General features: G+C 37.4%; 1 protein-coding gene across 7 annotated transcripts in view; it reads left to right on the top strand.

The window, feature by feature from the left end:
* Positions 1 to 21,882, top strand: part of UBE3A (ubiquitin protein ligase E3A) — a 53,438-nt gene extending 31,556 nt beyond the window's left edge. For all 7 annotated transcript variants that reach the window (XM_084200934.1, XM_084200936.1, XM_084200931.1 and 4 more), the window contains 8 exons: positions 3,010 to 4,265; positions 12,210 to 12,354; positions 15,898 to 16,103; positions 18,252 to 18,416; positions 18,788 to 18,943; positions 19,038 to 19,111; positions 19,584 to 19,727; positions 19,940 to 21,882. In XM_084200934.1, coding sequence (XP_084057060.1) covers positions 3,010 to 4,265; positions 12,210 to 12,354; positions 15,898 to 16,103; positions 18,252 to 18,416; positions 18,788 to 18,943; positions 19,038 to 19,111; positions 19,584 to 19,727; positions 19,940 to 20,060 — 2,267 coding nt within the window. In that variant the 3' untranslated portion in view covers positions 20,061 to 21,882. The remainder of the gene's footprint in view (positions 1 to 3,009; positions 4,266 to 12,209; positions 12,355 to 15,897; positions 16,104 to 18,251; positions 18,417 to 18,787; positions 18,944 to 19,037; positions 19,112 to 19,583; positions 19,728 to 19,939) is intronic.
* The last annotated feature ends 3,973 nt before the right edge of the window (positions 21,883 to 25,855 follow it).

The following is a 25,855-nucleotide window of genomic DNA, read 5'->3' as shown; positions in this document are numbered from 1 at the left end:
ACAGAATTCACTCTGGTGGTATTCTGCTTACTTTAGTAAAATAGAGTATTAGACAATTGAGTATTTTACTATAGACTCAGAAAAATGGATGGATTAATGATGAACACTGATTCCAAATCTGGATCTTGACCACATCGCTGTTAAAATAAACATGCATTTATTGTCTTACAAGAAGAGTGATTTTTGCAAATATGGAAAAGTTTTAAGTGCTGTTGTATGACTCTTTAGTTTTGCTAGTTTCATAGTTATTCTGCAGTTAATTTATTATAAAAGTTATGCTGTAACTAATTTCAAATTCTGTGTTGAGAAACTTAACAGATTAAATGAATGATACAGTAAGTGATATGCAATATATTCACCAGGCTAAAAAACATGTGAGCACAGTTATTTTTAGGCCAGTGTAAAATGAAATACCATTCTGTGCATATGTTTTCTGACTTCTGTTAAGTTTTCAAACAACCTGTAATAGTAAATACATGCTAATAGAATACTGTTAGTTGTCACTCTGACCTGTGATGCAAACATGTTCAGAAACCAGGCCAAATGGTTTTTAAAGCCGTTAACCTTTGAGCAGACCACCTGTAAGTATTGTGGAAAAAGTGGTATAAACACAAGTCCAGATTCATTTATTTTAGCTAAAGAAGGTGAAATTGTTTACAGCAAAGATTTTAAAAACCCTTCAGAATTAGCAATAAAACATAGTACTGTGTTATAAGCAACCCAAGATATTCCAGCACCAGTTTCTTCTTTATCTGATGCAAGGATAAATTTACACCCAAATTACTTATGATCTGAATAAGCAGAAAGGCAAACACGAGAAAGGGGAAAGGGAAGGAAATGTAGCATTAGATGAGCAAGAGGCACATTAAGTCTGTTTTGTATTTTTTTCTCTTGATTTTTTTTTTGTACTATTAATGGAGCTTTTCAGATACAGAATTTTCCTTATTCTGTCTAACCATCCCCTTTCCCCAAGGCAGGTACCTAAGACTCTTCTGAATCTACTCCAGAGACAGTCTGTTGGCTACAGCAGTGACTCAGACTTCCTCTCTTGGAGCATCACAAGTATTGGCCTTTCTTTGTAGCTGTATAGACAGAGGGCTTTCAATGCATTCTTAAAGCTCATCTGAGGCTTGGTTACCTTTGGAATTGGGTAATGTCTAAGGAATCTAGCACTCTGAATTTTTTTAAGATCTGCTACAACAGTTACTGGAAAATCAGCAAAGCTGAGGAAAAGGATGTGTAGCTTGCTTTTATGCTTGACATAGGATTAAAAGTTCTGAATAAATTGAAAGAAATATGCTTCAGAAATAATTAAATTACTTTTCTGGAGTTCATGAAATACTAAAACCTTTAGAAGAGTGAATGAGGATATTCCTGTTAAAGTATGGAAATCTGAAATTTATAATATTGTTGAATTGTCAATGTGTGCTGATAATTTTTATGCTATGAATAATGTCTGTGGTCCAGAGTCAATGAACTTGAGACTCTGGTCCTCATTTTGAGGAGCCATGTCATGGAATATCATCTGTATCAGCAGGTAAATATGTCTTAACACAAAACTAAGACTTCTTGTAAGACAAGTTTTGCTTCCTGAGCATGCACTGCAGCAGATAAAAATAGATGTTGTGCTAAGCTTGAATCCTTTCAAAATGTTTTCAGTAGAGCTGGTTTTCTAACAGGACAGATGTTAGTTTTGCGATTTGTCAGTGTCTTCAGACTGGAAGTCAATCTAAGCTTAAGACATAAGCCTAACCTTTCCTGCGTTACATGTGCTCTGAGTGGCTTGGGGTTCTGTGAAAGTCAATAGGTTGTCTGTCTTTGCATCATCTAGTTTGTATTTTTAATTTAATGACTTCTTGGAATGCGTATCAGTAGGTGATACAACACCTTTATTAAACATTTTTATTAAAATGATACACTTCTTTCTGCAGAGGTAGGTGTTCTAGCATGGTTGGTGAATACAATTTTGAGATATTTTCTCTAAAGATGCTATTAAACTGATTCTGTTTTAGTTCTAAATTATGTGTCAGTTCAGAAGAATCTGCTTAAACTAGAATATCTTTTCAGGGTCTGATCATGTTTACAGTAATTCTACTGTAAATCATATCCTGATGTGAAAGCATCTGTGGGTTCTGTTCAAGAAGTAACATAGAAAGCTATAAATAATGTTTTCTTTCTTTTTTGTGAAGAGAAAGGAAGATTTCAAATAACAAATGGACTTTTCGAATGACTTATTTTGTATCAGGAGTTTGGGGAGAGGGAGAACAGACAGGTATTTGGAGCAGATGATGTGTGTAAACCATCTTGTTCCTGTGAATAACATGTTGATTAGTATACCCAAGTTGCTTATCTTAATGAGGGCTAATGTACAAAGACATAATCTACATGCCATGCTGTATATGTAATTTAGAAGGCAGCATAAATTTCAGAGCATATATTGAGGGGTTTGTGAGGGTTTTCAGGCATCAATTTAGTCTAAAAACTGTTGCAGAAAGCTTAAAAAGAGAAATAAGAAATCTTATATTCCCATTAACATACAACAAAACAAGTGATTGAGTCTTTTCTCCAAGGTCTGCTTTGAAAAAAAGAGGTTGATACAGTCTAGTTTGTTTAGTTTAATGACTTACACATTAACCATGCAGATTTACCAGAAGACTGTATTGTCGCAGCCTTATTCATTAACACTTTTAAAGTTTAAACCTCTTACTGATTGCACTTGTTTAGACAATACCTAATGTAGCTAATTGGCTGCAAAACAGTTTCACAGTTGTGCACATTCTCTGATTGACATCCATGAATAAAATATTTTACTAAGTCAGTGAATGAAGTAATGATTTTTCATGCTAATGAAATCATAAAGTATCTGTCTTGAATTTATTCAGCACTGACACTGTTTTTGCAGTTTTAGTGATGATATGACACAGAGGTTTTTCAGGTAGGGCAAACCAGAAGTATATTATCTTTTAAAATTTTTATATTAGTAAAGCTAATATCTTTATCTTTTTATAGATGTGACCTTCCTAACAGAAGACAAGATATATGAAATTCTTGAACTATGTCGAGAAAAAGAGGATTATTCCCCTTTAATCCGGGTGATTGGGAGAGTGTTTTCTAGTGCTGAAGCACTGGTACAGAGTTTCCGAAAAACCAAGCAACACACCAAGGAGGAGCTCAAGTCTCTTCAAGGAAAGGATGAAGACAAAGATGAAGATGAAAAGGAAAAAGCTGCCTGTTCGGCTGCTGCTATGGAAGAGGATTCTGGTGCATCATCATCTTCATCATCAAGAATAGGTGATAGCACACAAGGAGATAACAACCTCCAAAAACTAGGCCCAGATGAAGTGTCTGTAGATATTGAAGCAGTCAGACGGGTCTATGATAGGTTACTTTCTAATGAAAAAATAGAAACTGCCTTTTTAAATGCACTTGTGTACTTGTCACCTAATGTGGAATGTGACTTGACTTACCATAATGTATACTCTCGGGATCCTAACTATCTGAATTTGTTTATTATCGTTATGGAGAATGGCAATCTTCATAGCCCAGAATATCTGGAAATGGCTCTACCATTGTTTTGCAAAGCAATGAGCAAACTGCCCCTTGCAGCTCAAGCAAAACTGGTCAGATTGTGGTCTAAGTACAGAGCAGATCAAATTCGGAGAATGATGGAAACATTTCAGCAGCTTATTACTTACAAAGTCATAAGCAACGAGTTCAATAGTCGTAACCTAGTGAATGATGATGATGCTGTTGTTGCTGCTTCGAAGTGCTTGAAAATGGTTTACTATGCAAATGTAGTAGGAGGGGATGTGGATACAGATCATAACGAAGAGGAAGATGAAGAACCCATCCCAGAATCAAGTGAACTAACTCTTCAAGAGCTGTTGGGTGAGGAAAGAAGAAATAAAAAAGGTCCTCGAGTAGACCCACTGGAAACTGAACTTGGTGTTAAAACTATAGATTGCAGAAAACCACTTATCCCTTTTGAAGAATTTATTAATGAACCACTGAATGATGTTCTAGAAATGGACAAAGACTACACTTTCTTCAAAGTAGAAACAGAGAATAAATTCTCGTTTATGACCTGTCCCTTCATATTGAATGCTGTTACCAAGAACCTGGGATTGTATTACGACAATAGGATCCGGATGTACAGTGAAAGACGCATAACTGTGCTCTACAGCTTAGTTCAAGGGCAGCAGCTCAACCCATACTTGCGGCTGAAAGTGAGGCGTGATCACATCATCGATGACGCGCTTGTCCGGGTAAGTCCCACAGCGACATGCCCGTGGGTTTGTTGGCTCTGACTCGAGCAAACTACATGGGCTTGGAGTCACTGGAAAGGACGGACTCTGAGTGCACATATACTAGATTTCCTCTAGAAGAATCTCAGATAGCTTTATTGTTTGAATTCTAAGCATGATGCTGAAGATTCCTATGTTCAGCAGAACTACTTCTGCTCAGCAGAACTAATTCTGCAGATTTAGATGTTATAAAGTATCAAATAGCTCTTATTCCCCACTATCAGATCCCACACAGATCTTGATGGTGAGGGTAACCAACTTCTGGGTTTTTTTGTCCTCTGCACTGTCCTGAATGGTCTTCTGATGGTAGAGGATTTTCAGGTGGAAGTTAGAATTAAAACATTTTAGTTTTGTACTCTTCTTGTGGACTTAAAATTTCTAGAAATAAAGCATTATTTTAATTTGGTGCAAACACTGATACAACTGAGAAGACAGGCCTGTTAATACCAAAGCAGTGTGAGAGCAACCTTTTTCTGAATCTGCTGACTTCTTTAATTAAAACTTAATGCCATTTGTTCACACATTTTTGGAAGAGGGGAATCATACAGGACACAAACTATTTTACAGTAAAAAGTCAGTATAGGAGCCTTAATAAGTTCTTTATTTTAGGACCTTTCCTGTTTGGTTTTTTTTTTTTGGTTAAAGCTGGTAATTTTCAAAAACTCATTTTCCTGCTTTCTTTTATTAAAGCATAAGGTTTGCAATTTTTTAAATTTACCGATGGCTTTAAAACTTGTTACTGAAGACCTAGAGAGGTGTTTAGGGAGGGTTTGGGGAAATTACCTCATTCTGCCTCTCAACCCAGCTGTTATTTGTACTCAAATTGGATGACTCTAACTGCCAGTGGAAGTAAATTGTGAGATCCCTAAATGACCTCCTACCTTGATTTTTCTGTGTGCCTGGGAATTTCCAGCTGAGTTAGCTGCTTCATGGGAATTGCTGATATTATGATTTGTCAGGGAAAAGGTTTGTCTTCAGTACCAAAAGAAAAAATGAAATTGCAGTGCAGAAGTGGGTTCTGTCTGTAAACTCGACTTTATATTAGGCAAATAAGTATAAAAATACTGTGTACCAGCTTTTTTTATTTAAGAATACTCTTTATAATTTGTCTGCCTATCAGACTTACAGTTGTGTCCAGTTACATTTTGTCATATTACTGTAATGGAGTTTATTCCTTGAACGTTCAGCTTTGGACACGTAAGTACTGGAAAAAAGGGAGGGATAATTCTTTCTCTTTAGGAAATGAAGAGGTAAAAGAGGATAAAAGCTAGTTTTAGGATGTTCTTTTCAATGTCAATTTCAGCAGAGCAAAAACAAACCTTACTCTTTATCCAATCATAAGAAGGAAAATCCATAAATATGAGAAAAGGCATTCTTTTGCATACTGCTTGTTGTAGAAGTTGAAATCTTGGAGGACAAAAAAATTATGTTTAGGTTAAAAAGCTTGTGGGCAACATCAAGTTGCAGCAGGGCCACAGCAGTCCCCACTGTGCACATTCTTGGCCTGTAGGAAGTTTAGGAAATTTAAATTAGATTAAGCTCAAACATACTAATCTAAATTATGATGCACTTGCAGCAGCCCTTGCTCAGCCTAGCAGCCTGAGTTACATGCCTGGGCAGTTGCCATGGATCCTCCTGTGGCTGTTAATTTAAGCTGTCAGAGCATGCTAAATTATGGTGACCTGACTGTCAGAGCCACGAGGAAAGTAAGGAATTTTAAAATGTTTATTTGGGGACAAAAAATAAAGGGAAAAGATAAAATTGTTCTAAATTCAGGTAGTCTGAACTAAACTGTAGTGATAGCCAAAAAGACCAAGTGCGGCCCAGGTATTTCTCTGAAGTGGAAAATAGATTATATTCCGTAAAATGGAGATGAACGCAGAGGTGCCATCCAAAGTGGAGGGACTATGTGCTGTTTCAAAGAGACGTTACAAGGCAGCTGTTGTGGGAGGATGTGGAAGTAGGGAAAATTTTATTGTATTGTATGAAGTGGGTACAGAATCCAGCTTTTAACTACTGATATGTTTTAACTGATGATTCAAAGTATCATTGCTCAGTGAATATATTTTAAATATTCCCCAGGAGGTGTTAGCCAATGGAATGCTCTAATGTCACTGTTGGCCACAGTGTGCCTATTCTCTTTCATTTGTTTCTTCTCATTTTAATATCAGAAAAGATGCAGTAGAAATATATTTGGAAAGCTCAGAGTCTCTTCAAAGAAACTCTAAAGTCCCCTTAAAGGTAAAAACAATGATGGAGAGAACATAAAAGATGAATGGAGAAGTTGAATGAGAAATACTGTTTTTTACATCTGGTAGCCCCTAGTTTTATTATCGGGAATCAGGCTTAACATATGCAAAATGGCATTTTGTTTTCCACACTGTGTACCTCAGGAGGGTGGGTGTCTTTGCCCAGGACCTGTAACTCTTCATGAAAGAAAGATCCATCAAAAGCTAATGGACGTTACAGGCATTTTGTGTGAGCTGCACAAAAACCTCAGGAAATCTCTAAGCTGCAATTGTGCTGGTAGCTGGGAAGTTATTCCAGGGGAGATACTGCTCCACACTCTTGTCTTTTGTCAGAAAGTGCCTATCTGTTGAAGAATTGCATGCTGTTGTTACTGGGAGTCTTTGTAATTGGTTCAGAAGTGATTTTAGTAATTTTCACAATTATTTCGTAATTGGTCTGAAATAGCTCCGGAGGAGTCTCTTCAGTCTTATGTCCTAAGCCTTAAAACAGTTTGCTCTCTCTCTGCTGGGAATCTAAGAGGGGTATCATGAGCTTCTGTAGCAGTACTGACAGCATTAAATCTAAATGAAAGCTGCACTGGATTACTTTGCATCAGAGATGGCTGCTGTTTTGGGTGTACAGTATTGAACTAAGGAAGAGTCGCACTGAAAAATACCAGAAAGACCTTTCAAAGATAATAATATTCATTAGTGAAAGTATGTTCTTATGTCTGTTCAGTGACAAAATGTTTCTGAACATGCTTAATATACAGATAATTAATTATGAGTACCAACATATTTACCCTTAAATTTCATATGTTTGAACTTCAGAGGTTTGAATATTTACAGATTTTTCTCCTCTCTGTATTTAATATTTTAGTTTTTATAATTCAGTATGTATATATTTTCACTTCTTGGACTTAAGTAAGGCAAATATGAACACTGCTAAGTGATTTTTTTTTTAGTTACTGTTAACAATGTAGGACTTTTTTCCTTCTACTAAGAATTTGAAGCAATACTTTTTAAATACCTTGAAAGCATTATCTTGTTTAAAGTTGCTTATTGAGAGAATCTTAGTTCCCTAAAACACATACATCTAAGGAAATATTTTATTTACCAATTCCTTGTTCAATTTCTTTGCATATATGAAACTTGCCTCAGAAACTTATTTTTCCTTTTTTATTGGAAATTATTTAATGAAACATCTTTCTTTGTAGTATATACTTATTGTATACTTACTTGAATATATGTAAGTCTGAAAAGTCACCTGGGGACAAGGGTGGGATGTTAGAATTTGTAACACTTTAGTCCCCACTTTTTTTAAGGACGTCTGGTATTTGGGGCTTGGTAGCTCAGTTTGCAGTTCCTGAAGGTAGCATGCTTTTTCCTGTCTAGCAGATTGAATAGGAAAGCTGCGCTGCTGAGTCACGTTGTGTGAGTGTGGTAGTAATGAAAGGAAATACCTCCTTAAATCCTCTCTTCTGCCTTTTCATTCCCCAAGAACTATTTCTTTCATCCCCTTCTTTGGAGTTTACTTCTCCCCCACCCCCATGGCCCAGGTTAAATGTGGCATTCTTCTCAGGTAGCAGTAATTTCAAGGGTGTGAGTTATGACACACAACTTCTGCAAGTGAAAACGTGGTGGATTCCTTCAGCAGAATCAGGCTTGTACTTGGCTTGCAAATTAGAAACTCACTTTGAAAAATTCCACTCAGACAGCTAGTGGGCAGCAACCCTCTCCTGCTTGTAAATATCTCTGCTGAGTGTATTGATGACCAAAACTCTTCTGTGATACCTGAGCCCAGTAGGCAGATTCTCTCCTGTATTAGCAGCAAAGTACTTCAGGAGATTTGACATTGTTTCAGACCACGTTGAAGTTTGTGTGTTCAGGTGAAAATGTCAGCCCTGGTATGCATTGGTTGAGTGCAGAGCATGTGAGTGTTGATGTGTGCAGCCTCCAAATGCATGAACTGTAAAAAAAACCCAGCTGGAGCAAAGGCTGCTTTGTCACTGTAACTATTACTTTCCATGCCGGTTTTTAGAAAACTGTGTTGATCGACTTAGGTCATGATGTGCTGCTGGTGCTTTCAACTTAAATTAGCTGTGTTCTGTCCTTTTTCTGTCTAGTGTGGAAAGCATTCCTGTCTCTGCCTTAAAGAGAACCCTTATGTTATGACAGAACTTAATGTGGTTTGTGATCATTTTTAACTGAATAGAAATTAGTTCACTTGCTGTCATTTTTAAGCAGGTTGCCAAACACTGCTGTTACAGTAAGATTTTAGATGTTGTCATATTTCAGTCATTCAGTGAACATTCCTGTCTTTCAGGAAAGCAGTGTTATTCTGTAAACAAAGTAAAATTACCCAACGTCTTAAGTTGTGGAACATTGTTGTATTTCAGCAAACAAAATACAGATACTCTTTATGATGTCATCCCTCAGCTTTCAGCTTTTCAGTTCATATCTTCTTTTGCTGCTTTTGACATTTTTAGGAATTTTAGGCAGTCCCTGCTTTTTAGGAAGTCCCTGGAAAATGTAATGATTATTACAATGACGTGGCCAATCAAACCATCATCTTCTAAAACTTCAGTAATTCACACAGATGGATTGTGTTTCCCTAGCAGCATCTATATTGACAAGGTTGAGATAGCTGTGATTATTAAGAACAAACTAAGGCAAGCCCCAAAAAACCTAAGAATCAGACAGCAATAACTGAAGTTCATACTTCCCTCCTATAGAAACACTCCTGCAGTTCTGCTTAAATTCAGTGCCTCCTTTCAGCTGTGTTTGCTGCTGTTACCCACTGCATTCAATTTTTATTGTGAAGCATCAGTGTTGACACAGATACTCAAAGGAGCAGCTAAACCCACAACTTTGAGTTGAGCAGCTTTAGCAGCATTTTCCTGCTTATAGAATCTACTTCAAGGAGCATCAGGCTTTGCTCAAAATACTGGATTTTTGATAATCCTTTATCTGACTCCCTTGCAGACATCCAGTGCACTGTTCTAATCTGCCTAGCCAGCATTGCTCAACTAAGACTGTTTCCTTCCTCTTTTTTCAGGCTGTTTTTGTCAGCCAAAAAATAATTTTGAAATTTCTTTAACTGCTCTGTATGTATAAATATGAATTTATATAAATTTGAACCTTCCTTAGTGCATTTCCATGACACAATAGAGTCTTCACACTATGACATAGGGTTGCTGTCCCAGAAGAAATGCAGAGACAGCAAATGCTTTCTCAGAACTCATGAAAATTCATAAATCATGTAATATATTAAATTACTGGTGGTAAAGACTACAAAGCCAACAGTCATGACTGGAGAGGAAAAAATCACAGCTTTATTGCTGTTGGTTGTAAGTGGAAGGGATACAAATATGAGAATTTCTGTCTGTCCAGCTTGAACATTTAACCTGTATTTATAGTTTTAAAATAAATGCTAGTTCTCTGTTTTTCAACAGTTGCAGGTCTTACTTGGAACATGGATTAAGCGCCGTTGTTGTCCTAGGAAAAGAATATTTTATACAAGTGGTACATAACTGAGTTTTTCTGAAAATGTTGTAGTTCGCTGTTTGAAATGCAGATTAATCTCACTTGCTGTCATTATTGGGGTCTTCATAGTTTGCCTTTGTGGTTTTTTTAACTGAGACTTATATGCTATGAAGTTACACTCCCTCTCTTTCCAAATTTAGTTGTCAGTACAAGGTAATGGAATTTTTTCTCCACATACTCCTTTTGCATGGGGTGCTTCAAAGTCTTCAAGCCCATTATGATAACCCCCCTAACTCTGTAGCATCCTGCCCTGCTGCGCTGCTTGGATCATGTCTGGCCGACCTGGCAGTTAGGAGGAGAAAATGGGTCTTGCTGCTGGTGTGATTTTTGTGTCATTGCTGCTACCTTTACCTTCTCTGTTCTGTTCCTTTTTTACTTTACACTTCTGTAGTAAAATTCTGGGCTGGAAAGAGCTTTGACATATGTGGATAAGGTAGGGGAGTGAAATAAAAAGTAAGGTTTAGCATGTTAAGGACACCTTCTAGTAGGTACAATTTGTAGTAGCCCGCATCAGAGGCAAATCTCACAAGTAATACGGTCTTGGTAGAGGAGTATACAGGTCCATCTGTGCCTTAATTTACTGCTGTTGAGTTTTCTTTGCCACATAGGTATGTTTAGGCTAATTGTGCTTCATACGTGTAACCAGTGTGGTTATGCTTTTAAGTAGCATATTTCTTATCAGCTGCAAAATATTCCTGCTTAACTTCTGATTTACTGAAAGGATACATTTTTGGTGTAAGCAAGTGAAGGACCTGGCAATGCACACTCACAGCCCAGAAATCAATCATACCCTGGGCTGCATCAAAAGCAGCATGGCCAGCAGGTCAAGAGAGGTGACTGTTCCCTTCTACTCTACCCTTGTGAGACTCCCGCCTGGAGTGCTGCATCCAGCTCTGGGTTCCCAGCATAAGAAGGATGTGGACCTGTTGGGTTGAGTCCAGAGGAGGGATGCAAAAATGATCAGATGGCTAGAGCACCTCTCCTATTAAGACGAGCTGGGAGAGTTGGGGTTGCTCAGCTGAAGAGAAGGCTCCTCTGGGAGAGCATATAGAAACTTTCAGCACCTAAAGGGGGCTGCTGAGAACTGGAAAGGAAGTTTTTTTACAAAGGCATGTAGTGATGGGACAATGGCAAATAACCTCATATGATAGAGGAGAGGTTTAGATTAGATATTCAGAAGAAATTATTTGCTGTGAAGGTGGTGAGGCACCGCAGCAGGTTGCCCAGGAAAGTTGGCAATATCCCATCCCTGGAACTATTTAAGGCCATGCTAGATGGGGCTTTGAGCAAGCTGGTTTACTGGAATGTTTCCCAGCCCATGGCAGAAGGGTTGGAACTAGATGATCTTTCCAGGTCCCTTCCAACCCAAACTATTTTGTGATTCTGTGGCCTCTAATGGCCTTTAAATAGACTTGAAACCCTTGAAAAATGTCAGACTTTCTATTTGGTCTTAACTGAATTTTCACTTTCACAGCAGCAGTGCAGTCGATCTGTTTAAAGGCACTGAAGAAATAAGAGCAAGAGAGTTGTGAGACTTCATTAGGATCAAGAAGAGGGAGTTGATTTGACTGTAATACTAGTGTCTTTTTTGTTCTTAGGGTTTTTCCCCAGCTCTTTGTTTGAGAGATGCAAGTACTCATCAAAGCCTTGTTTTCTGTATCCCCCTCTGAAAACATATCTGTGTAATCCCTTCACAAAACTGTTTATTGTCAAACATGTAGATCATATTGCAGAACCTTCATTGTCAGTTGAATTTAATTATCCCAGTAATACATCTTGTTTTCTTCCTTCTTCTGTGAATTGTGAGCAGCACAATGTTAGCTTGTTTTAAATAAGTGCTTAAAAGAATAGAAGTAGAGAATGCTAACAGCCAGTGAGCTTTAATGGGCTGACAGATCAGTTCTGTGGCAAGTTTCTTGCTGTTTATGCCCAGATTGTAAAACATGTTTGGAGTAGGGTTACTATTGATTTCTCTTATTAGGGTTACTATTGATTTCTCTTATTTTACTGTTGTGATTTGTGCTCGCTTTCTTCTTAAATTTGGAGAGTACTTTAGGTTTCATTATTTGTTACTAAACTATTCCATTAAACAGATTTGCTAATGAAACATTTCTATCTCTTCACTCAATAGCTAGAGATGATTGCCATGGAAAATCCTGCAGACTTGAAGAAGCAATTGTATGTTGAATTTGAAGGAGAGCAAGGGGTAGATGAAGGAGGTGTTTCCAAAGAATTTTTTCAACTTGTTGTGGAAGAAATCTTCAATCCAGATATCGGTATGTGTTCTAATAATTTTCTGATTTAACAGATTTTTCTCACAAAAAGTTGGCCTGGATGATCTTCCAGACTGGATTGTTCTGTGTTTATGCTTTTTATATCCACTGCTGCTTCTCTCTGAAGCTCTCCAGGTTCATTGATGGTCAGTAGAGTATATGCCAGACATTGAGGCTCACTGTGATGTCAGCAGTCATTCTCCTAAAGGAGAAATTATGGAAGGAGTAACTGTGTATAGTTAATGAGAACCATCATCACTTGTTTGAATACAAATCAGTAGTACAGGGTTTCTTTGCTGGGTTCTTTTGTTTGTTCTTTCACTTTGCTTTGTAATTAGCTTCTAGAATTAGTCATCAAACCAAAGAGGAAGAGCTTCTGCAATAAAGCAAGAGTTGGACTATGGGAGTTTTTGAGTTACTTCTTCCACTTCCTCCAGCTTAATAGATCTGATAGTCTCAGTTTTGCAGATCCAAAGTGTCACAGCAGTGTCAAATTTGATTGTAGTTAAAGAAGCAAGAGTAATTTGATATACTAGAGCCAAAATTTTACGTTTGTGTTTTGGTAGTCAAACTTCCATCATATTCTTTTTTCCCTTGCTCCCTGCACCAATTATTTATGCAAGGACATGCTTCTTTTAGTGTGCAACTTGTCTGCTACACTGAAAAGATGAAAATGTTATAAAATTATAATACTTCATGTTAAAATAGAAATGAGACCTATCAGGTTCCTATACTAATTTTGCATTTTATGTAAAACATGATGTTACATTGTACTTCTTGTAATGGGTTCCATTAAAGAAGCCTAACAGCTCATGGCTGGTAATTTGGTTTCACTGGACTATTTTAAAAGATAAAGCTGCTGTTCTTGGTTTTGTAGTTTAGAGAATTGATTAAAATACACAGAAATCTATTTTGCCTGGGTCAGAAAGGAGGTATCAGTATCAAGTACTGAATCAGTAGCAGAAATCTGAACCCTGGCACTTGCTCTTCACCATATGCAAGCCAGCTCTTATAGCAAGTGGTACAGAATCATAGACAAATCTTACTTACTCTGAAAAACGCTATTAATTTAAAGAGATTTGTAATCTGAATTAGCTTACTTTGAAGTATGGCAAAATAAAGAACTTTTAGTACTTTGATAAAATTTTATTTTCAACGCAGAATAAATACATTTTCAACCTGAGTTTATCTAAACAGAAGTTGTGTGGGTGTATTGAAATACTCTTTATTTAGTAGTGCTAAAGTGTGCTTAAGCTAAGATCCGAGCAGTGGGCATTTAAAGGTAGGTAATATATTAAAAATGTATGCATGTGTTAAGTGTGACTTCTGTATTAAAAATGTAAAAAAGTATGCACATATTTTGTATTCATAGTAATTCTGGGGGGGAAAAGCTTTTTAGTGGCTTTTGGCATAAAAGTGTAAAAGCAGAAAATGTAGCTTGCATTCACTGTGTGTGTGTATATATATATATGTATATATATGCATTGCAGCATAGCAGTTCATGCATGCACCAGATATACCATGTGTGACTTTTGTTGATTTATAAATGCCTTCTTTACCTGAGAAAACAGAGGAGATCCTTTAAGTGGAATTTAAAATGTCTGTCTTCAATAGGTGTATTTGGAGAGATGTGTATTGTTATTATAGTTTCTTTGACTTTTTGAGTATTTTGGTATTAAACTACCTTAAATTTTACTCAAAGGAGGCAATAACTCAGAAAAGTACTGGTAAAGATATTCCATGGTAAAGGAATAAGTGATAACTTCATATAACTTAAAGGACAATTGTTTTTGCCTTCTTGCAGATTCCAGTTTCTTCTGGTGTTTTATTATGATTTTAATGTACTGTAGTCTTAATTTTGGTAATGGAGTAAAATACTGTATTACACCTTAAAGTGTTTCCAGATGTGGATCTGAGTTAACTGTTGGATGCTTCATTATTAGACATTTGCTGGAGTTGTTGGTTTTAACAGTTTAACTTTTCCATCATATTCCAAAAAGTTCAAGTCATTGCTTTACGTACCAGTAATCCAGAAGTTACTTCAGTCAGTTCAGAAAATGGCATAGAGGATTCTAGATAATGTTTGGCCTATATGTGCCTGAGTTGGTCATCTGTTTCTGATTTCCAGTTGCCTTATCTCATGGGTTAGTCTGTTATTTGTGTGCTCCCCTAATGACTGACCCAGCCCGTATCACTTACTGAGATATGTAATCCATTCTGTGGAATAGCCAGAGTCTTTGAATGAGCTTGCAGTTTATTGCCTTACATGGAATGAGGAAAGAGTCTTTATCTCTTGGCTGAAGATAATATTTTCAGTTTTCAGAGTAATTTTGTGTTCGTGTGGCTTTGTAATCAATTTGTACATCTGCATAGGTTGTAAACAAGAGTATCTTTTGAGAGCTGACAGGATAAATCCTTGTGGCAAATGTAGTTGATATTCTTCACGTGGATCTGACAGGCTGTGTTGAGAATAAGGACCCTGGGGCAGTTTTTCTTAGGCTCTGCTGGAAAATCGTGACAGCTGTACAAGCAACAGGTGATTTGGACTGTGCCTGTCCAGGGTGGTCTCTCTCTCACCTTAAGTCTATAGGGTTTGCATTTATTTTGTTTCAGTATCTAGTCAGGTAAGCAATGGATTTTATTGTGGATGTTATTTATATATAAATAATATTTATATAAATAATTTATAGCCTGTGCACTCCAAAGAGCTATCTCATGTCTTGCTACAGCCAAAAGTGTAAGGAACTCTGGCTGTCTTGTCCTCACATTTTCTCCCTGCAGCTTCTGGCATGTGCCAGTTCAACTGTTTGTTGAAGGCTTCAGTGCTCAGCTCATGAGCTGGGCAGGAAATTGGTCTCCTGAAATACTGAACTGAATGAGAGACACAAAACCACTCTCTTTAGACAGTGACAAGCTGTTAAAATTGCAACCCTTTCTGTGAGATCATGGTTCATTTTCCCCTCAAGATGTGTTTAATAGCTGCAGTAACAATGGTCCTTGAAACAAGCAAACAAATCTGTCGGGCATCTAACTCTAAAATCATGGGCGATGGTCAATCCCTGCTCCATCATCATAGCTTCTAATTAAGTAGTAGGGCTGCATCTAGTCCTGTTCCTTTGCTGGAACTGGCCTTTGAGGAAAGGCTGTCACTTCTTAATAATTAAGAGTCCTTCGGGATTGTTTCATCCACATGTTTTTGACTGTGTTCTTTTCTTGTACTGCTGTATTTATCAAAGTCAGAATCTCTGTTATCAGTGTGCTGCTGGTTCCTCAGTAGAGGAGGGAAGGAAAGCTTGTGTACATGCAGCTTCAGTGAGTGTTGCAGGATATTTTATCACAGGTCTCTTACACGCTTTTAGTGGTGATGTAACAGTGTTTTGAGCAGCTCCAATTACCACAAGTAGTTTATCTTTGCCATTCAATTCACTATAGCGTTACGTTAAAGATTGCTTAAAGCCTAGCGCAAATGGGTTTATAATGCTATGTTTTGTGTGCCGTTTTTAATAAATTGTAACCATAATTGTTGGTTTTGTTTTTTTTTAACAGGGATGTTCACATATGATGAGTCTACAAAACTGTTTTGGTTTAATCCGTCCTCTTTTGAAACTGAGGGTCAGTTTACCCTGATTGGCATAGTACTGGGCCTGGCTATTTACAACAACTGTATACTGGATGTACATTTCCCCATGGTTGTCTACAGGAAGCTAATGGGCAAAAAAGGAACTTTCCGTGATCTGGCAGACTCTCATCCTGTAAGTTTCTTATGTTCATTGAGTTAAATAGTGCATTTTCCATGCAATATTTTAATCTATATTTCAGTTAAACCCAAGATCACTGCAGAAGTGAAAGTGAAATAACCAGTGACTTGTGTTACAAGTCTGTATTTGTTAAAATAAATTCATTAGTAAGAAAACTTGCTATGTTTGGTTTGGAGGAGGCAAAATTGTAACATCAATGAATAGGGCTCAGTATCAATAAAGCTTTATTTTTTTGCTACATAAACTCCTAAATGTTACTAAAAATTGTTAAGCATAAACAAGCATGTCTCTTCCCAAAGAGACTTGTAAAATTGGGCTGTTTATAGCTATTTGTGTACATAGTAAATTTCTACCAAAAAAAGTGCAAGTAAGAATAAATATGCAAAGGTGTGATGATCTTACTGTTTTTTGTCTAAAGAGACAGATGAGACAGTTTATGAATATCCCTACAGTTAATGAATATCATATCAGAGCAGTGATCAATGTCCATCTTCACAGACCCATTCCCAGCCAGTGGCTGTACACAAGCACTGAGCTGTACATGTGCTTTATTAGATAGAGCACACAAGTGTGGGTGCAGGATGTCTTGGCCCTGCTCCACCTGCAATCAGAGATCACCAGTGGCTTCCCCTTAAGTTGCTGGTAGGAGTTGTTAGCGAGCTTCATTTGGTTTCAAACAATGGGACATTTCCCTTTTATAAGCAGTTATAGAAAATCTTCATCTTTTCAAAAAAGATTAGTAAAATGATACTATCTAAAAAGAACTTGACTTTCATGTTTGAAAATAAGCATGTTTAATCAAAAAAATATGTTACCTGGTCTGCTTTGGATGGCTGCATACAACAGCATGCCAGTTTTGACCAGTTTCTCTGTATAATGTTGAGAAATAGTGCCCTGAGTTTCCTCTAACTTTTATTACATACTCAGAACTTTTTGTGACCAAAAAAAGGTGAATGTATGTCTATGGAACAGGACAGTCAGGGCATTTCCTAATTTTCCTCCCCTGCTCTTAGGTTTCTCCTCTAACACCTATGGTGATTTCTTTTAAAATAATCCTTTTTTAACTCTTTGTATTCTCATATGACTTAAATTTTAGAGCTTCTGAAACCCAAAATGAAGTTCACAGTAGTCAAGCCTTCCAATGCTTTTTCTAATGCTGTAGAGCATGGAGAATAGGATGTTCACCAACCCTCACCACCAATGGTTCCAAGTCCAGTGATTTTTCAGTGGAAGGTCCTTTTTGAAGGTCCTGTGAAAGAATCAAAAACACACAGTGAGAGGTTGAGGCTTACATATTAGCTTTCATGTTTCAGTTAAAACATTGAGGGGAAATTAATTTTTTCTACATCACTTTAAAAATACAGTTTCACACAGTTGTCACATCCACCTTCGCTTTGTATTCTTTAGCCTCTATGCCTCTATTGCAGCCAAATAATTATTCCTTTGCTGCATAGGCTTTGGTTTCCAAGAGAGTCTTGGGCTTTTTCTAAGGTATAGCAGGATGGAAAGCTGGTTGCTCCTTTGCATAGAGCAAAGTCTAACAGGTAATTTCAGATTCCACTTGGTAAATTCTGATCAAACTTGTGATTTTTTATTTTTGGTTCATAAATGTCGTCTTATGTTAAAACTGTCCCATCTGTGTTGTTTTGGGATTACTTCCTAGTTGGTTTCAGTATTAAATAAAAAGTGGAAGATGAAAGCCTGCTGTCTGAATTTTATCTGATATAAAATTATGGGGTTTCTTTGATTTTTCACTCATAAATGTTCTCCTTACTTGTGTAACATATTCTGGATGCCTAAAGTAAAAACAGATTCAAAAGACTTGAGAGAGTATTAAAGGCTCTTGAACTTCAGGTTTGACCATTCCATTTTGGAAGATTGGTAGGTACCAAAAGGCTCTTTTAAGGGAGTCATCACTGATTATCATGTTTCTTTTTTACCTTAATATCATCTATTGTTTCTCTTTACAGATACTGAGCTTAATAAATAATTGTTTGGACTGCTATGGGAGATTTTTAGGTGACTTGTGTCATAAAATATAACAACCCTTTTTTGAGGCGGGTGGTTTCATGTCTTCTTGTATTTCTCAGTGGAATCTATCAAAGCTTATTTTTGACAGACATGTATGTCTTATTCTGTTAGGTTCTGTATCAGAGTTTGAGAGACTTACTGGAGTATGAAGGAAGTGTGGAAGATGATATGATGATAACGTTTCAAATATCTCACACGGATCTCTTTGGCAATCCAATGATGCATGATTTAAAGGAAAATGGTGATAAAATTCCTATTACAAATGAAAACAGAAAGGTACATTCAGCTTTTTAAACAGAATCTGGATTTCTTTGATATACTGTATGTAGAACTGTGTAGAACCCTACAAAGGTTTGGTTTCATGTATAGTTTTCAAGTTTAAAAGGCTTTTAAAATTGCCATAGCACAGTGTGGTTGTGAACAGAAAAGGCTTCTATCAAAGAAAGCATTGATACATGGATAAATAGCTTCTGGGTGGGATGTTTGACCTGTTTGAGCAGTATTTGAGACTTGTTCTGTGTTGCTCAAGAAAAACTGAGCTCAGATAATTTGCATAGAATTACAGAATTATATGTATTTGGGGGTCTTGTATTTTCAAGTGGCATGTGTTGAAACACTAAGGGTTTTTGGGGTTTATTTCCTTGCAGGAATTTGTCAATCTGTATGCTGACTATATACTCAATAAATCAGTAGAAAAGCAGTTCAAGGCCTTTCGGAGAGGATTCCACATGGTGACCAATGAATCTCCTTTGAAATATTTATTTAGACCAGAGGAAATTGAATTACTTATTTGTGGAAGTAGGGTAAGAATTTTGAATATACACTAGAAGAGTGCAGCTTTTCTTGATACTGAGTATATAATTAGTAGTCATCGTTAAAAATATCATCTTCTTACAGAATTTAGATTTTCAAGCACTAGAAGAAACTACAGAATATGATGGTGGCTATACAAGAGACTCTCTTATTATTAGGTAATTTTTTCTAATTTTGTAAAGATAAAAAGCACTTCATCTGCTTGTTTCTTCATAATGATTTTAGTACTGTAAGATTTAGTATTTTTGTAGCACAGGAGATGCAAAAGTTTTATGTGTAATTTCACTTTTCTCAAGCATTGACATTGCAGAAGAGGAGATGGTACAAGCATTGTTGAATCAGTATAATTCCTTAGGAAATAGGAATAATAAAATGGCTGCAGGACACAGCCAAATTAATGTTTAAAGACAGTTAAACTGCAGTGTTTAGTAATATTTCTTGATTTCTATTTCTGAATCTCATTTATTGGTAAATACATTCTGAGAGTTTTGGTTTATGAATGCAACTTGTAAACTTGATGTTAAGACTGATTAGAATTATTACACCTTCAAAGCTCAATTACTTTTGAAATTCTTATTTATACCAAAGAAAGTTTACCGTTTATTTACTTTTTCATTTCTTCTTTGATAGGGAATTCTGGGAAATAGTCCATTCATTTACAGATGAACAGAAAAGACTATTCTTACAGTTTACAACAGGCACAGACAGAGCCCCTGTGGGAGGACTTGGAAAGTTAAAGATGATCATAGCCAAAAATGGCCCAGATACAGAGAGGTAAAAAAAAAAAAATCTTCATTTTTGCTTGTTTTTTTTTATAAATTGAAGTGAATTATGTGTTTTTAAATTATTAACCTAGTTAAATCTGAAAGTTGAATCTATAAGAAAAGTTTATTTTCTTCAAATTCATTATTTTTTGACTTGTAAAATAGAGATGTATTTCTTTTGCATGTTCCAAGATCTGAATTCTTGTATTTTTTGTCCCACAGGTTACCTACATCTCACACATGCTTTAATGTACTTTTGCTTCCGGAGTACTCAAGCAAAGAGAAGCTTAAAGAAAGATTACTGAAGGCCATCACATATGCCAAAGGATTTGGCATGCTGTAATAAGTATAACAAAAGGGATTTAAAAATGATGGTGATGATGTCCCTGTCCAAAAAGGCCATAAGATAGTGAGCTACAGTAGTCACCTGTGTTTGTGCCTCCCTTCTTTACTGGGGACATTGGGCTGGAACAGCAGATTTCAGCTGCTTATATGAACAAAATCTTTATTTTTTCTTTTAGCGTGAAAGTGTTACATATTCTTTCACTTGTATGTACAGAGAGGTTTTCCTGAATATTTATTTTAAGGGTTAAATCACTTTTGCTTGTGTTTATTACTGCTTGAAGTTGAGCCTTTTTGAGTATTTACAAGAAAACAAACTGTACTCTCCCAAGGAAAATATTGCCATCATTTGTAGACCATGTAACCTTCAAGTATGTGCTATATTTTTGTCCCTGTATCTAATCAAATCAAGAACTGTACTTTTTGAAGAGTTTGCTTTTGAAACTTGAAGTCTTGAAAAACAGTGTGATGCAATTACTGCTGTTCTAGCCCCCAAAGAGTTTCTGTGCAAAATCTTAAGAATCAATAAAGATGGAAGGGAGAACTTGGAATGTTAAATTGCAGCCTTGAGAACTTTACTTTAGTCACAGCACAACAATTAAAATTCATTTCACTATATGTTGTCTTCACATGTCTTGTAATAAACTGTGTTTTTAATTAGGAAACATTTCTTAGCATATGAAAGGGTAGAAATTTTAGTTACTTTTTTAAAAAAGAAGTTTACTGGGGAAAGTGCATTTTCAACTGAACAGCTTTAGAGTAGGGAGTGAAGTGTCTGGAAAAAAAGATAGGAAGTTTTTGCTATATTATAAACAAAGCATGTGGAAGTGCACTTAAAATGAAGTTCTATTCTTAATTGCCTATTATGTTGACATTTAAAATAGACAATCCAAAGTCTTCCCTACATGTTATGTCATCATTTATTTAATGAATCATTTTTCCTACCTATCAAGGCACATGATCAGTGTTGCACCATAGTCTAAAGGGATGGCTACTGTATTTTAATCTCGTCTAACAATAAGCAAAATTGAACAATATTAAACGTGAGGCCTACTTCATGTTGTACACTTCCAACCATTAAATAAACTGTTAGAAAGTAAGTACTAAGGTTATGTTCATCTACTACATAAAGTATTCAGTAGGTTTTTAATTTAACTCTACAAATCATATCAGAAATAAATCCTTTACCTTTCTTAGTCTGTGTTTAATGTTAATTTCTCCTGTTGCAATATATGATGAAGGAATTCTGCATTTGTAAGTGCAGATGGAACTGGCATATCTCTTTTCCAATACAAGCTGCAGCGGGTGTGCAGAGCTGAGCTTGTGCCTTGACAATTGCTATAACTGGCTACTACCGATCAAACCCGTGACTGTGTGGAATTGGCATTAAAAGGCTTAGTTTTGAAATCATTGGAAAAAGAAAAGATGTCTTTCAGGACTATTTTAATAAATTCTTTCTAGTAATAGAAACAGACAACTGTTATGTAACTATGATGCTGAATAAAACAATGACCTTTTTTCACCATGGTTCAGTGAAAAAGAAAACAAGTTACTTTCTTACTTTGATAAATTAGATATTAAATGGTTTGATTAGACGTTGTTGTAGTACTGAATAATTTGAGGGTTGCAGGTACGGAAAGCTCTCCACAAGTGAACTGTAGTGATGTGGGGTCTAGACATGTTCTCCTCTCAAATTCAAGCCAATGCCAGATGGCCCAGACACATGGGACTGAAATTTACTGGGGAGGGAAAGGTGCTGTCTGTCTTCTGGCCTGTGACCTCAGAGGTGGCCCTTAGGGCCTGCCCTCTTGCACGTCCACCTTGTTGTATGTCCCAGAGGAGGAGAACACAAGATACCCTACCTCTCAGTGTAGAGTGGTTGACAACCGTGCCTGCTGAGCCCTTCAAGTTTGGAGCAACTCTTACTCATAGTGTAGGCGGTAAGAACATTTGCCAAGTGCCTTAAGGTTATTCACTGCAAGCATGAACACATCATGATACTGCTGTGTGGTATGTACTGTGTTCACAGTCTGATGTGTTAAGCTCTGTCCCTGTAACTCTTCTTACACTAACTTAGCTGACAGGTGTATGTGATTCATATTGGGCTTTTTTTATATAGGTCTAAATGCTGTGCAGACAGCATAACTGGATAGCAATACAAAATTCTCTTAACTGTTGACATTGTAAATATGCTCTTTCTGTTTTCCTTTAGCATTAAGATTAAAATAATACATAATGGTATTGGCCTTCAAAAGCATAAATTGTTTTTCAAGGAATCATTTCAGGTAAGATATAAGTACTTAATATTTGACTGATTTCTCATGCAAATACATACTGCCTCCCCCCAGATACCACTGTATTGAAATCTTATCTCCTTAGGTCTGGTGTAAGTGCACTAGTTGTTCAGCAGCACCAGCTGATAAGGTTTAAAATAAATAAATCTTGAAGTCTTATAGCTGAAGGCTGCATTCCTGTCCTACAGAAGTTTCAGCCAGTGTTCTGTTTGAAGGGGAAAATGTCATCCTAAGTTGGGCTTGATTTGGGTTTTTTTTTCCTGGGCTCCTGGCACACCTGGAATGTCTTTCACAATGTCTAGCAAAGTTTAGGTCTACAAAACTTGGAGATTTAAGTGTACTTATGTATCATGGAAATACCTCTCTTCAGTGAGACAGAAGATTCCTCTTCCAAGGCAATAGTCTGATGCCAATGTGGTGGTGTTCTCTCCACAGGGTGCCTTCAATGTGTTGACAAGAAAATATTTCGGACATCTCAGCACTGCCTCTTTGACAAATGAAAAATACCTCTTCAAGTATCTCCTTCTGCACCCTAACAGACTGCCTGAGGTTTCCAACCTCAGTGCAAAGGGGCCGTCAGGCTTCTGTGTATTGTACCATCACATGCTTCAAAAATTATAGTAGTGCAAGAGAAGTAATGCCCTGAAAAGAATCATCTTAATGGGGCACTGTTTCAGATTTAATTAGGAGTGAAGAAATGGTTTTGTTTAGTTCTGGAGGTATGTTAGCACATAACATAATGCTGCATAAAACCTTTTAAAAGATCAAAGCTTTTGCTTCTTGCTAAAACGATTTCAGGAACAGCTGTCAGCAGTGAGCACAGTTCAGTTAACTAAGGAATAGTGTTTTGTGAACTTCTCACTGGGCTTGTCTTCCATTTGGCAAGCAGCAGCCTGAGACAGGATGGTGGCAGCCAAGGGGACCACCTCCAGTCCTGCATTCTGAGGAGAGCTGATGCTGAAATGGGCTCAGGGCTCCAAGGAACTCCGTGTTAAGAGTCCATGCCTCTCATCCAACAGTGGCTTTACTGCTGAAGCAGGAGCTTCCTGTCCCATCTGACACCATACAGGTGTGATGGACCTAGTGGGCTCAGCCTCCAGGGAGCTGCAGTGTGAGCTACCCACATGCCTGCTTGGGCTTCTGCTCTGTGAAGCAGGGAATTGGACACAGGTTTCCATGCTGCTGTATGTTTCCAGGACAAAGGTTTCCACGCTGATGTTCTGGAAGAGGACAATCCCCACATCATCAGCTTTAAGGTGTTTCCATCGTGCTGTTGTAGCCAGTTACCTCCAGGTAAATTTTTACTCTCACATGAGGATTAAGAATTTCCTGGTTGCCTCAAGAGTTTTTTATGATAAATATGAATTGGGTGGAATGTTTGAGCTATGCTTTATTTATCATGCAGAAAAACTCCATCATTTCTGCATGCAAGATGAGGCAGGAATTTCTTCCATGTTTAGCTATTCAAAGCCAAGCTTTTCCTAACAAGATCTGAGTTTATTATGCTTAGTCTGAGTCACAAGGGTTTGTGATAAGTTACAGTTCTCGTTCATAGCTGAAAGTTTAATTAAATTGTCATAAAATTCGTAAGACCAGTGGAGACTCAATAAAATTAATTTTTAAAAATTCAGATTTATACTGAATCATGGAAGGGATGCTGCTTTGGAAATAAGAGTTGATACTGGCATTAGTCTTTAGGTTATTTCTTACCCAGATGAATTCATTTGGAAAACCAATGAAATGTCAGTATTTTTCTCTAGTGCTTCATCTGAAGATGTCTTCAGCTGTTGGTTCTTTTGTTCTTCTTCATTAACCCAATTAAAAAGTGTGTGGGAAGGTGATTTTAATTGTAGATATGCAAGTATAGTTTTGTTCTGTTCTGCTGTATTTGTAGGATACATCAAGAGAGCAATTCTGATAAATAGCTGAAGTTTGCCTAGTGTGCTTGTGTTCATGGATGTCTTGCTCTATGTAGATCCTGTGTTGGGATTTGTGTGTGGAAATGTCTAAGAGACAAAGACATTGGAGATGGAAGTGGAGGGTGGGAATCATTATTCTATTTTAGTACAGTAAGATTGCATTAGGAACTCCTACATTATTTTGCTGGGTAGGTTTGTGCATAGTTTTGAAACCTAAAAATTGGGACCAGAGCTGACTGTGAGTGTCAGACAGCCAATTGCTGGAGTTAGACTTCTGCCCTTTGAAGGACAGGCAGCACAGCTCAACTGCAAACAACTGCATGTGCAGGGATCCTGCTGCTCCTGCAGCCTTGGCTCACAGGTTGGACTGACCAATGTCAAGTGAAGATAAAAACTGCAGAGATTTGTGGCTCAACTGCTACATGCAAAGCTGACATGAAGCCTTTCTTTATATCACCAAAGGCTCTGGTGTATCTGCTGTGCCACTGGGGTCATGTACAGAGAAAATCCTTTAAAACTGTCTTCCCACTGAAACCTTCTGCTTGCAGACCTGTATAGGACAGCAGAGGGAGTAAAGTGCTCAGGAGCAAGTGGCCATGGAATGGCAACTAGCTGAACTTCCCTGTCCCAGGCTGAGCTGCCATACATCATGTGTTGCTGCCTTTGATTTAATATTTCCCTTTTCAAGCACTCTGTGTTTGAGCAGCAAGGGATAAAGATCAGGTAAGCCAATATGTTACTATTGAAGGGGTTTTGTTTCCTAATATAACTGATTTTGATAAAAATTGGAAACTCTGCATAAGAATGTTTTCTAGATGAAAGGGTGTTTTCAAAAGAAAAATCTCCCTTGTGCCATGCACACTGATTTTTGATTTTTGTCATCTATGCATGGAGAATACTATGAATTTTGTAGCACTGCACCTGAAATAAAACAAATGACATTTTGGGGTCTCCAATATGGGTATTTTCCTTTAAAAGCACAACCCAGATGCTCTTTGTGAGCATCTGATAAGGGTTGCTCTTGCACTGTTTTTTTTTTACACCTTGAATCTCTCTGGACAGTGTCTCTCACTCCCAAACTAAAATCCCCAAGAGGATATCCTTTCTAACAAAATTCTTGTCTGGCTCATGTCGTGTAAGGGCTGGAGCCCAGCCTCCCATTTCTGCCCTAGCTGTAGTAGCCAGCAGCCAGCCTGGGTGAGAGCATTGCTGCTGTGCCAGGAGTTGTTCCAGACAACGTCCTCAGGCCTTTCAGAAGCAATCTTGCTCCAGCCCTGCAGTAGTTTGGACAAGAAGTTTTGTCATCCCAACCAGCTTTGATTTTGGAGGAGAGGATTTCTCAGTGTTTAAGCCTTAGGAAAGGTTTCCTGGGTTTGGGACCACCCCCACCCTCTGTTGCCACCTTCAGAGGATGGATTAGTCCCTTCTTTCTCTTTTGTGCTCTTGGCTTCTCCAGAACAAGGGCTGGCCTGGAGCCAGCGCTTTTGGACACCATGTCCTGCTGTAGCCCAGCAGTGACCCTTGGGGCAGTTGGTGGCAATGATTTGCCTGCTGCCTCCAAGCCACTGCTGCAGGGCTGTGGG

The sequence above is a fragment of the Fringilla coelebs genome, assembly GCF_963513975.1.
Source record: "Fringilla coelebs genome assembly, chromosome: 2".
NCBI classification, from domain to species: Eukaryota; Metazoa; Chordata; class Aves; order Passeriformes; family Fringillidae; genus Fringilla; species Fringilla coelebs.
This window is presented reverse-complemented; position numbering and strand designations above follow the sequence as displayed.